General features: G+C 28.9%; 3 protein-coding genes across 3 annotated transcripts; 2 read left to right on the top strand and 1 right to left on the bottom strand.

Annotated features, from left to right (window-relative positions):
• The first annotated feature begins 239 nt into the window (after positions 1-239).
• On the top strand, positions 240-1,538 carry LOC8273224 (copper transporter 4). Its single transcript, XM_025159954.2, has one exon. It carries the CDS (start codon positions 867-869, stop codon positions 1,356-1,358), a length of 492 nt encoding a protein of 163 aa, XP_025015722.1. The 5' UTR covers positions 240-866; the 3' UTR covers positions 1,359-1,538.
• A 2,521-nt stretch (positions 1,539-4,059) lies between these two features.
• LOC125371291 (copper transporter 6-like) lies at positions 4,060-4,761 on the top strand. Its single transcript, XM_048379886.1, has one exon. It carries the CDS (start codon positions 4,139-4,141, stop codon positions 4,607-4,609), a length of 471 nt encoding a protein of 156 aa, XP_048235843.1. The 5' UTR covers positions 4,060-4,138; the 3' UTR covers positions 4,610-4,761.
• A 6,212-nt stretch (positions 4,762-10,973) lies between these two features.
• On the bottom strand, positions 10,974-13,705 carry LOC8269627. The gene is made up of 5 exons (XM_048369790.1): positions 13,042-13,705; positions 12,601-12,951; positions 12,173-12,497; positions 11,810-11,932; positions 10,974-11,686 (listed from the first exon to the last, which is right to left on the bottom strand). The coding sequence occupies exons 1-5, from the start codon at positions 13,372-13,374 to the stop codon at positions 11,574-11,576; spliced, it is 1,245 nt and encodes a 414-aa protein (XP_048225747.1). The 5' UTR covers positions 13,375-13,705; the 3' UTR covers positions 10,974-11,573.
• Between the last annotated feature and the right edge of the window lie 359 nt (positions 13,706-14,064).

Here is a 14,064-nt window from a genome sequence, read left to right as displayed (position 1 = left end):
GAGTAATAAGTTTAAAATAAAGATTTCTAACTAGATATAAATACTTTAATCTATTAAAATAAAATAAAAACAGTTTCTTTTCAATAAAATTTTTATAAATACTATTACCATACATTTTGCAATAAAAATAGAAAAATGTTTCTTTAACTTTATAAAATAAATGAAATTTATTATGAAAATATATATCTTAGTCATTATTATTATATATAATATATATTATCTTTTATTGAATCCAAAAATTTATGAATATATCAAAATATTTTCAAATTAGCTCGAATATTTAATGAATTTAAAATTAAAATTAAAATTAAATTATTATACTTTTTATACGAGGTCAAACCAATTAAAAACTAGCCGAATTTGAGTCCCACTCGAAATGTTAATATTGTTAACACCCCTGGATCTATTTGCTAGAATAGTTAAAGTTTGATATCTTTGACCCTTTGATATAAGTTTAAGGTGCACATTGACCCTCTGTCCAAAAAAAGAAAAAAAAAAAAGAATTTGAATCGCTGCATGCTTACCACGGAAGCAAAATTCAAGAATAAAATTAAGCAGAAGGCTTTCATAAATGAAAAAACAACAGAACTGCTGCTGTACGAAAAGGAAAAAGGAGGGGAAAAAACGGTGCTAAATCTTTAGGTGACATCAATATATATTCCCGCCTGGATATGGACCTACCAAATTCTCAGTAGCATTACAATATCATCAGAGATTGCTTCCTCCCGAATCATTGCATATTTCTGATCAATTAATCAAATCCGAAAACACCCATTTCACTCTTATCCCTCTCCTTTTATATATATAATCCCTCCCTGCTACCCCAAAACAGAAAAACACACCAATACATACTCACTAAAACAACAATGGCATCAGGTGACACAATGATGCCGCACCACGGCGGCAGCGTATCTTCACTTACATCTGCCTGCACCACTGGCAGCAGCACCAGCACCAGCAGCATTCACGTCCACCGCAAAGCTTTGACACACATGACATTCTTCTGGGGTCATACAACTGAGGTTCTTTTCAAAGGTTGGCCTGGTTCCAGCTCTGGCATGTATGCATTAGCCTTGATCTTTGTTTTTGTTCTTGCGGTGGTTGTAGAGTGGTTTAACTACTGCAGCATCATCAAGCCTGGAACAAATAAGGTGGCAGCAGGATTCTTCCGAACTGGAATGCATGCTGTGCGTACTGGGCTTTCTTATATGGTGATGCTTGCTGTTATGTCGTTCAATGGTGGTATTTTTCTAGCTGCTGTTGGTGGACATGCGGTCGGGTTTTCACTTTTCGGGAGCAAGGTTTTTAACAAGTCGGAGAAGAAGCCTGATCTCCCTCCGATTAATCTAAAGTGCTGAAGTTTTTGGTTTAAGAGAATTCTAAGGAGGAGGATGATTGATTTTTTCTGGAATCTGTCGACACATTTTCTGTTTTTGTTTGTTTCAATAATGAAACTTGTGCATAATACAGATACGATGATTTGGTTCTTACATATATGTTATGGAAAATGAAAGCCCAAATAAAAGGGAAATTATTTTTGTTTTTTAATTCTTTTTTTGGTTCTTGTAAAGGGTTAGGAGTTTAAAATATTTACCTATTTTGGTGTGAAATTGAAATTATTTTGACTTCACTTGACATTTTTTTAACATAATGCATCTGTTTTTTCACGTGATAATTAATTAATGTTAAAAAAAATGAATTAAAATAAAATAACATGTGAAAAGTAAATTTTAATGTGAAATTATTTCAACTTTATACGCACGGTTTCATCACTTTTTGAGATATTTTATTACTCTGAAAAAAAAAATTTAGCAATTTGTATCTAAATTCGTTAACATCGTTAATAATATTGACCTTTAATAATTTTGACTATTAAATTTTAAAGTAATTCGACATTATAAAATCGGTCTTATCCGGTAGACAGCGAATATAAAATTTTCTAGTCTTGTCAAATCATTAGAACTCTTCAGAGCTGATTATATTTTTAAAAAAAAATTAAATTATGAGACTATTTTTTTTTTTATTTTTCTCTCTCAATTGTATAAAAATAATATAATTGGTTTTAAATAAAAACTAATTTGGTAAGGAGTAGAATGATTATGAAATCACAAGTAATCTCCCTCTCCCTCTCTCTCTCTCTCTATATATATATATATATATATATATTTCTGAAATTTAATTTTTTTTCACATATGGCACATATAGAATTTTTATTTTGATATATGTACTTAATTTTTACTATAAAATTTAAATTTATGTATAACTTTGTGATTTTTTTATTTTATTGATTAATAAATTACATTCCTAATTAAACACTCATTATAATCTTAAAAATAACATATTAATAATAATTTAATTTTCTTAATTAGATAATAATTATTCTAAATATTGCATTATATTTTAATATTATATCACTTAATAAATTAATTTTCTAATTAGATAATAATTTATAATTTTAAATATTATATTTACTAATAAATTAATTTTTTAATTATATTATAAATTCTAATTTTAAAAATGGTGACATAAATTATATAAATAGTATTAATTTATATAATATTAGAATTAATTAATAAATATTTTTAGAATAGTTTCTATATCAGTACATTTATAAAATCTTAAATATTAAAAATGTTAAGAAAAGAATTAAAAAAATTAATTTTTTGTTATTTTTAACATATAATGAATAAAATTAAATACTAAAATTTTTTTTAATATTTTTTATAAATTTAAATTTATAATTATATGATAATAACAGTCATGCAATATACGAGTAAACGACTAGTTAATATTAAATGAATGAGCTATAATTATTAAATTAATGGTGTTAGTAAATTTAGATATAAATTACTAACAATTTAATTTTCAGAATATTAAAATGTCACAAAAAAATTATAAAACCGATTGTATCAAAAGGTTAAATCACATTAAATTTTCTACTTTTTTTAATTTTAATATTTTAAATTAAAATATTAAATAAAACCCATGGTATTATTATTTAATATTAAATAACCATGTTAATTATCTATTGCGTCGAATGGATGTGCCCGTTACCAATAAAATTATGAATATTTTATCCCTTTTTTCCAACATCTGTCGAAATGCTTACTTACTTTTTGGAAGGTACTGAGAAAAATTATTTTTTGTAGAAGAGTGTCTGCAGTTGATAATATTATTAAAAAAATAATTAATAAACTCTTTATCAGTCCAATTCTTGTTTTCTTAGCTGAAAACTAGGAAGGGGATTTTAATCTGTTTTTAGATTTATTTTCTAATAAATTATGATTTGAGTTAAAAATAAAATCTGGGAAACTTGATTTTGAAAAGGTTAAAAAAAAAATGTTAAGAAAAAAATTTTTAAAAGAAAAAACAAAAGCCATTCTCAAGACACCTGTGTTAAAATGGATTCTTCTTCTTTTTCAAATTTTTATTTTTATTTTTTTTATTGGCTTTATTCCTTTTATTCAATGGAAGAGGGGAAACCAATTGTGCAAAATGCAAGATTTGATGAACCAGCCACTACTACCAGTGTTCTGTTCTTATAACATAAGGTTTAATTTGAAGTCCAAAAACAGGTTTTAGATTATAGTTGGTTTTCTTCAGTAACTAGTATTTGGTTTATTCAGTAATTTGCTAAATTGAAGAATCAATTCACTACGGGGTTTATTTTTCTTTATATAATTAGCCATGTTTAAGTTGAAGTTATGAATTTGAAACGAGCAATTTGTATGTTCTTTTCCATGAAAAATACTTAGAATTCATCTATTTTCTGTACGATTCAGAAATATAAAATACAGATAATCAAATAACTATGAAGTAGGAGTGAGCATTGCTTTACCATGTTCATGTCAGCCCTCAAATACAGACACGAATATTAATTAGAGTTGAATCCTTGTTTAAATTCTTTCCTTTTTCGTGAATAAAGAAAAATTGCACGTTCACCAACCAAGATAAACATTAAACACTGCAGTCCAGACAAATTAGCAGCAAGAAAATCCAAGAAAAAGATGACATATAACCATCAACTTGCCTCGGTCTTGTTTGTCCTTGTAGCTTGTGACCGGCACCCTTTATTTAAATTTGATACAACCAACAAATAGTGTCATGAAGTTTTCCTCATCAGTCTCTCTCTCAAGAAATGTCTCATGATCAAGACATGCCCACCGGTCATGGATCATCAATGTACGGCGATGATAACATGAACATGAGCTCGCCATCAATGGACATGATGATGCACATGAGCTTCTACTGGGGAAAACATGCTATAGTCTTATTTTCTGGATGGCCAAAAGAGAGTCTTGGCATGTATCTTCTGGCTCTCTTCTTTGTGTTTTTCCTTGCTGTTGGTATTGAGGTTTTGTCAGTCCCTGCAACAGCTAATGTTTTCGGCTCCAACCCCATGATGGGTGCCTTTATTCAAGCAAGTGTTTATGCTGTTAAAATGGGTTTTGCTTACATGGTCATGCTTTCAGTTATGTCTTTTAATCTTGGGATCTTTATCGCTGCGGTGGCTGGCCACGCTCTCGGCTTCCTTATCGTCAAGGCTCGGCCTCTTGCCCTCGCCAATCGGCCGGATGTTAGCGGCAAGGCTCCGGTTCCCAAAGTTTAATTTGAATAACTAAATATTTATATCTTTTTATTTTCTTCATATGTAGTAATTTTGTTGTCGGTTATGTATAACGATATGCATCTTTTGTACTTGGTTTATTTTGTGTCCTTTGTAGCTCATTTTCGAGAAATATTTTAAATTTTGATTTGTAATCTATTATATATATATATATATATATAAAAGAACAATAAGATATCAAACCAACTCGTCCATAAAGGAGTTTATTGACTACGCTTGATTGTAAAATTTCTACGCATACAAACGCTTTATTATATTTATCTTCCTTAATATAATATTTGAATTCCTAAAAGAAATAAAATTTAATGTCTGCAATTGTAGGGACCTTTAAGTTTGAGAAATTTTTTATTTTAATCCTTAACCCGCATTAAAAAAATTTCTGCATTAACTGCAATACACACTGGAATAAGAGCTTAAATAACAAACCAACAATACCATAAGAATATTTTTTATATATATTTATATTATTTTATTTAAAGAAAATATCATATTTCTAATTATCTTAAATAAACATATCAATATTCTTTTTACCTAATTGAAAATTTAATTAAATCAAAATAATCCTTATTAATTTTCCTACCTAAATTTGGTGTTCACGCAACTAATAAAAGAGAGTGACACATATGTATGAATATTTTATATTTTGGTATTCTATCATTTAAAACTAATAAAATATGTGAATCATTTATCGGTTTGGTATATAGATGAGACAAAAACTAAATTAGACAAAAAAAATTCTAAAAAATCCACTAAACAAAGATTTAAAACAACAAAAAGAGAAAGAAAAAGAAATCTATTCTCAATTTTTCTTTTTTCCATTTATTTCTCAAACTTGTCACTTATTACTATTATCGTTGTAGTTTTGGAAAAAATCCAGTCTCTATTGAGCTATGGGTAGAGATGGGCTGCAGAGATTCTGGTTACTCCCAAATCTTTGGGCTAAAATATCTAAATGGGCTTGTTTTCTTGGAAAGGAGGAGATGCAGAATCAGCTCATGTGAAAGCTTAGTGCTGATTCTTCAAGTTATTGCATAACCGCAGAGCATGGATTGCATATTTTTATTAGCAAGTCACCAAATTCCCCCCCCCCCCCGGGCCCCATTTTTTCAATCATTCAATTTTTTTTAGAGGAAAGAGGGGAGAATTGCATATTTTTATTAGCAAGTCACCAAATTACCCAAACAATGATATTCTTTTATCTATTTTTCTTTTCTTTTTCTATTTTTATTTTTTAAGGCCAATATTATTTATTATTTATAGGAAAAGCTAATTGTACTGCTTGATTATTTTGTTGTTTTTACATATTTTTATCGTTAGGCTACAACTATTGTTATTTTTAGTTTGTTAATTTAGTTTTTATTTTGATAGATTTTAGTGATTAAGTTAATTATATATATATATATATATATATATATAAAGATATAATTGTGTAGTTTTTTAAATTAAACATAAAAGAAAAGTGAATTTTTTATTGTTTAAAGTATACTTTAGCCATGATTAGTACTTTAATCTGAATTATTTTTATCAAAATTGTAATGCTGCTTATTTTCTTAGTTATTCATATAAAATTATTTTTATATATGCTCAAATAGTCAAAATCTTATTGTGCGTTTAATTTATATTATTTTATAAATCTAAAATCGCTTTTATTATTTATTTTTATATGTATAAATTGGTTACATATTTTTCTTTTCAGCTTAATCATAGTTTAATATAAAGAGTAAAATAATAATTCGAATTTAAAAAAAAAAAATTACTTCTTCTTTCTTCTACAATATTTTAAGTAATAATTTTTTTTTTTTTTTTATCTCCATTTCTTTTCTCCACTTTCATACATTTCCAAATAAGAGTAATGAAAACTCTTTCTTTTCTATTTTTTTTTCTCACCTTTTTTCCCCACCCTTTCATTCTCTAACTATTGTTTTTTGCAAACAAAGTATAAATGTGGTCTATGAAGGATTCCTTTGCTATTTTTTTGTGATGGTGTATGTATTATATTAATTTTTTTATTTTAATATTACTATTTGTAAAATATTTTTATGATAGCGGTAGCATTTATTTTAATAGTTTATATTTGTAAGTGACTGAATTGCAAAATAGATTGTTCGAGAATGTGATTACAATTCTAATTCCAATTTTTATGCTAATTTCTTTTTTTTTTTTGGTAATTGTATTTTCTCTGAATATTTTGATTAAAAATAAGATTTGAAGTTGTGTATTTCTTTAACTTTTAGAATCGAAAATAGCACCGAACTGAATTGTATTTAACCGTAAAAATTGATTTAGTATAGTATTAATACTTTCAATTTTAAAAGAACCAAATTTGATACAGTACTGATAATTTCTAAATAACCGAATTAGACTAATATGATAAGTGACTTTGTTCGGAATTTGTAGATGATACCAAGGATTAGCTATTAAGGATTTCATTTTATTTATTTCGAAAGTTAATAGCTATGTGCATAGCAATTACATTATTACTAGTTGTTTATCCGTGCGTTGGATGACTGTTGTTATTATTTTGATTATAAAATTAAGTTAATTAGTTTAATAAAATTTTTAAAATTTTAATATTAACTTACAAAATTTTAAAAAAGAATAACAAACTAACTAGTTTTAAATGTCCTTAATCTTTTCAATATTTTAAATATTTATTAATGCAATAATATAAAAACTATTTTAAAAATTATTAATTAATTAATTTTTAAATTATATAAATTAATATATAAATATACTTTATATTATTATTTTTAGGATTAAAAATTTATTATATAATCAAAAATTTAATTTATTATTAAATATAATACTAAAAATATAATTTAAGATGTTATTTTATAGATTAAAATATTATCTAATTGAAAAATTAATTTATTAATTAATATAATATAAAAATAAAATAAAATTAGTATCATTATTTGATTAGAAAACTATTTATTAGTTAATATAATATTAGATTATAATTAATGTGTTACTTTTCAGAATTAAGTTATTGTTTAATTAGAAATGTAATTTATCAATAAATTAAAAAAATTATAAAATTATGCATAAGCTTAATCACATGTGTCAAAAGTAAGTACATATATCAAAATAAAAATTTTATGTGTAAAAATTAAACATAAATGCTAAAAAACTCTTAAATTTTAGAAATTATTATATATATATATATATATTAATTTCTGAAATTTAAAATATTTTATACTCGTATTTAATTTTTGATATGTGAAATTTTTATTTTGATATATATACTATTTTGATACATAAGATGTGTAATTTTATAGTTTTTCTATTAATTTATTAACTAATAAATAATATTTCTAATTAAATACTTATTCTAATCTTAAAAAATAGCATTGTTTATAATATTTAAATAATTTAGTAATAAATAGTTTTTCATTCAGATAATAATACTAATCATATTCTAAAAAATAGTATATTAATTATATTTTAATATTATATTAATTAATAAATTAATTTTTAGTTAGACAATAATTTTAATTTTAAAGGATAATATCTTAAATTATATTTTAATATTATTTTTAATAATAAATTAATTTTTCATTATATAATAAGTTTTTAATCCTAAAAATAATAATATCAATTATATTATTATGTTATATAATATTAAAATTAATTAATTAATATTTTAAAATAATTTTTAGATTTTTACTAATAATATTTTAAATTTTTAAAAAATAAATTTTTTAAAATAGTTAGTTTTCCATTTTTAAATATTATAAATAAATATTAAATATTAAAAAATTATTAAATTATATTTATCAATTTAATTTTATAATTAAAATAATAATAATAGTCGTGTTAAGAATTTATATTATGAAATGATATCAGATGCAATTATTGTAGAAATTCTATTTTCATTAAATTTAGGTTAGTTGGATTAAAAATCTCATTAAAATAATAGGTGTACAGAAAAAAATAAATTTAATAAGTTAGGAGCTTTCTTCTTTATGTTTCAAGAAATAATGTGCAAACAAATAACATGAAGTAAAAGATAAATTTAAACCTGTGATCTTTAAATCAAGAGTGCCCCACTTTTAATGACTGGGCTAAGGGCTCATTGGCTTCTCCAACTACAGTTGGTATGACTGTTTGCATAATATATCTCACTCACTCGCATACATCATGGAGGGCAATTATTAGGTTGATTTTGGTTGATTGGTTGAGCAACCGTTGAATTTTTAGGATCCTTTCCACAAACAGCGATTTAGGTCCTTTGGCATAGCGATTTGTCGGGAAGTGCTTTCCGATATTTATTTCTTTTTTCTTTTGATAACAAATATCTTGGAGTTGCTCATCCTCTTCATCTTCAGGCATTTCCAATTTTTGACTAATTTCTCATGTTATTATTCTTTTCTTTGTCGCCTTTAACGGTACTTTTCTTTTTCATGTTTTTTTCTTTTCTTCATTTTAGGGAGAAAAAGAAAAGAAATGAAGTCTATTTTTGCCTCACTCATATTTGTAGCAAAGGGCATTATTTACTTCTCGATTTTTTTATGTTCCCCTTTGCAATTGGAGATTAAATATTGATTATATGTAGCTGAATTGGTGAGTCAATGGTTCTGTTTCTTGTCCTCTCCATAAACTCATTTCGATAATTCTAAAATCCATTAAAAATTAAAATTATTCACTTAATTCTTTTATGAGTTGATTTCTGAAAGGTCAACATCCAAATTAATCACCTTCTCCGTTGCCACAGTATCGGGTTCAATCAACTTCACCAATACTCATTCGGCATAATTAAAAAATATATCGTATTCAAACTATCATTTTAAGTATAAAAAAGTTAAATGCCTATTTATCTTTAAACTTTAGTCATTTATTTAATTTAAACTTAACTCTTAATAAAATTTAATAAATATCTAAATATATATTTTTATGATTATTATAACACCTTTCTACAGTGTCTTTATTCAATATATTTACGTGTTAAGAACTATTAAAAAGTAAACTTTAAATGGATATTAAATTAAAATTAAAGTGTTGAATAAATTCAAAGGTATAAATGTATGTTAAACCTATAAATTATATTGAAAATAAGAATAAAAAATACAATATAAAAAATTAAAAGATATTATCAAACTATGAAAATAAAAAATACATAATATAATCGTAATATTTATTTAATATTAAATACATAATATAAGTGAATAAAATATAATAAAGACAAATCTAGAAATTTCTTTTTATTAACAAGAATTGTTTTTGAAAAAATTTGCCCTTTACCTATCGTGAAAAGCTATATGGATCTAATATATCTTTTATTTAGGAATAAAGTTGTTTTTCCATTTTAAGAATTTTTTCATTAAACTTTTAAAAAATATAAGTGTAGCAATAACGGTTGAGCTATATATAAATATATAAGTTCATTGGTATTATACGAACATGTATTTTCTATAATTTACTTATATATTAACAGTAAAAAGAAGAAAAATCATTACTCAAGACAATTTAGAGAACTAGCTGGCGCAAACCAAAAGTCCAAGTACAATTTTAAACATTATGATATGATCAAGTCAAATCATTAACAGCAAACAAACACCTCCACCCCACCCCCACCCCCACCCCGCCACCGCCACCAACACCGTCCCAAAGGACACATCAACCGACGTGGCTCGAAATGACATTCCCCAAGCACACCATTAATTCGCGTCGAACCCGTATCCACAGGTAGTGCTTACCAAATTACGGAGAAAATATCTTTTAAGAGAAAGAAAAAAAATATATATATATATGAGACACACCTTAGCCGGCAAATAGTGCTGATTGCTTACCGGCCGTACAGTGTGTGAAGCTAGGAAAGCAACGTCTCTTCCTCTACTGAGCAAAAGTTTTTTAGAGGGTTAATGAAAAAGAGATGTGTAAATGAAATATCTCAAAAGAAAGGACACTTTGTGGATAGACGACTACAAAATAAAAAAGGAGCACGCGCCACGCCAACACCCCTACTGCATTGACAGCTCAAAGACCAGCAGTGGAGTGGCCAGATCGGATCCTTTGTTCCTAAGCCATATCAAGTATTGACTATGCCTGTCTTTTTCATTATTAATTAGCATACTTGGAACTTAAATTTTAAACACTATTTTTTATTAAGTCACCTTTTATTAGCGTATTTTCTTCTGAAGGACAGAATTGACAACTGTGATAGAAGCAAAGTATAAACAATAGTAGAACACATAGAAAGCAGGGCAAGCACATCGCTCGAGAAAAGACTCATGCCTTTGACAATTAATTACAAAGGCCCAAGACAACACACAAATGTATACATTAGCAGACGCCAAGTACATGGCAAAAGAATTAATGAGAGAAAAGAACAGGGGAGAGACTGAAATTGAAAAATCAAATACCCATTTCATTATTTTATTACTTGATGGCCATTGGAGAGTGGGTGGACAGGCCTGCAATGAAGCATTTTACAGATAGATGACGCAAAATACCCATTTACAGTGATGGCATTACAAGAAGAAGGGAGTTACCATATCTCACTCCTCCTTTCACTAATCACACTACTCTCATCAGACTCTCTTTCCAAAAAGCAAAATCACACTTATTTTAAAATCTGAAACACCAAAGCAGAGAAATAGAGAATCTCCTTTCCACCCAGCTTTTCTTTTTCCCTTGAGCCAAACAAAAACGAACAAAATCTGCTACCGCTCCTGCTGCATCGTATAATACTTGTTATCCTGAAACTTGAAAAATTATTTTTGCCCTAATTCTTACCCAGAAACCATCCTTCTTTCCCAATTTCCTCCGGAAAACTATTTGTTTTATACTAATACTAGCGCTTTATCCTACATAGAGAACTAACAATTATCCATTCATTTTTTATTTTCTTTCAACTTTGAAATCTCCTTTCACTTTCCTAAAACTCCTAACCAAAAGAACAAAACAATAAGACTATAATTAAACCCCATTGAAAATGATGGGTCGTTCAGTAAGTCCATTCCTGAGGTAACCTCACTTCATTGTTCATTTCTGGCTGTGGCCTGAGATTGCGCTTCTGATAGGAAACATTATTGTTATTACGAAACCTCAATGCATTATCTGCAGAACAACAAAAAAGAAGAAACAAAATTTAACCATTAGCCAATATTGCACATCTTCCTTTCTTAATAAACTAATTGAAGAAAATCATGTAGGCCCAAAATAAAAATTTACAATACTCACTACTATCCGCAATGAAACTTCCATTAAAACGAGGAGGCTGATATTGGGGCTGAGGAGAAATGTCGTCCAAGTTCAAGTTCAAGGCTTGAACAACTCTAGCTGGTAACAGCACCGTCGAGCAAGCTGTTGTTAAGAAATCCGCAAATCAAAAGTTAGCAACGAACAATTTTAAGTTAGATGTTAATGCTATGACAACGATGTGTTAAGACTCAGCAGTAGAGCAATTAATGGAAATTTCCCACCCACCATATCCATAGATGTTAATGGAAATTTTAATTTCATTCCCAACTAAACCAACAGTACTGCCAACTAAACCTCAAAATTTCCCAAAATTAAAAAGGGAAAGACAGGGTAATCAAATACCTGGCTTCTTGCGAGTTTCAGTTGGGGCTCCAACACGGCGAGGCAAGAAAACGCCAGTGCCAGCACACTCCCTTTTCGCACCAGTATTGCCAAGAAACACAGCCCGCATGCCAAAATTGCCTTGGTCCTGTTGCTGAGCCTGCTGTAGAGGAGGCCAGGCAGATGGACACAAACCCAATGGTTTTCCATGATTCCTTCCTCTGCTGTCGTGGACTACTGGTTGTTTTTGTTGCTGTTGTTGGTAAAGTCCCTTTGTTTGCGGCCCTGCTGCCCAAACATTATTTCTCTGTTGCTTCATCATTTGTTGCTGCCTCAGCTGCTGAAACTGTAAAAAGACAACGGAAAACAAAACACACATAATAAATAAATTGACAAAATTAACTCTAAAGAAAAAAAAACAACAAAAAGAAGAGAATTTGAGAGCACACTTGAGATGCCTGTAACTTCTGGTAAGAAAGTGAGTGCTGTAGGTTGCCGTTGTAGAGATTAAAATCCTGGTGGTTTGAGCTTTTGAGAGGAACAGAGACTTGAGAGGGTTTTCGAGGTGGACCCAAGATTCCACGGTTGAAGCCATAATAACACCCTTCTTCTTGTTGATTCATGCTGATTTTTGCCACTTCACCTGCCGCCGCATGCAGTAAATCCCAAGTGGCCGGCTGTGAGGAAACCTTAGAGCACCCATTTGGACTTCCTCCACGGCTTGAACCTTGGCTACTTCTATACCCATTTCCAACAACTCCGCATAGTGTTGATTGCGGTGAACCAGATAACAGAGCCTCCTGTTAAATCACAAGAAAACCCATAAAGAAACTAAAATAGAACAGCACAAAATTACAACCGGAGGACCATTTAGCAATATGAATATATACCTTGGTGGTTTCGTTTCCACATGTTTCGAGTGTCGAACGAGCCATTTTGCAGGTTAAACCAGCGATGTAATCCTCTTCATCACTCTCTTCGGTAGAGCTAATAACCGACTCATCAACCGGAGAACTGAGATCCGAAGAAATCCCAAAAGTACCAAACTCAAACGGAAAGAAATTCTTGAAACAGTCCGTTTCAAGGCCATACCCATCTTTAACAGTCTTGATATTACTGCAGTTACTGCTCTTCTTCTTGTTGCTATCGTCCATGAACATATCGTCGTCGGTTAGGAACTGAGGGGGCAGCCAAAACTCACCGTCGTCTAAACTCTCAGCCATCTTTTGAGAAATAACCCTAACAAAAAACAATAGCAGCGGCAGCAGCAAGAACTGGAAATAAGAGAACAAGTAATGATTTGAGCAAATGGGGACGGTTTGCTGCTCAGTTAAGATTTGATAGCAACCCAGTTGGATTCTTGCTGGATTTGCAGTCTCGGGGTCCCAGTCAAAAATAGAATAACTTGCGCTTAACCAAAAAGAGCCCTCTCTAGTAGTAACGCAAAACCAGTGTAACCAAATAACCAAAAAAGAAAAAAGAGGGGCGGGCGCTCTAAATAAGGGATCCTTGCTGTGCCCAGTTTAAAAAGAAGGAAAATATAGGGGGAGAGGAAGGAGAGAGTGTTCGCAAATGTGTAATGGTATTTGTAGTGGGGGCCAAACAGAGTTGATGCCAGGTAAGGTAAGTTAGTGGGGTCCTTTTGACTGGTTTTAGAAGGCACTTGTCTTGCATGTGACATTGCCCAGCAGAGTAGAGGTATTTCAAAAGTTTGATTATTTTATTTTATTTTATTTTTTTTGGGGGGGGGTTCGAGAGGAGGTATGAGTTGTGAGTTAGTGGTGGGTTAATAATAATAATAATATATCATATGGGTTAATGGCGATTTATTAGGATTTTAATAAGTTGTGGCTACCAAATCTAAATCCAAGACGTGGGTACTCTTCTCCGCTAATCCGCCAATTAATGGAAAC

Source organism: Ricinus communis, chromosome 10 (genome assembly GCF_019578655.1).
Source record: "Ricinus communis isolate WT05 ecotype wild-type chromosome 10, ASM1957865v1, whole genome shotgun sequence".
In the NCBI taxonomy this organism is placed as follows: Eukaryota; Viridiplantae; Streptophyta; class Magnoliopsida; order Malpighiales; family Euphorbiaceae; genus Ricinus; species Ricinus communis.
This window is presented reverse-complemented; position numbering and strand designations above follow the sequence as displayed.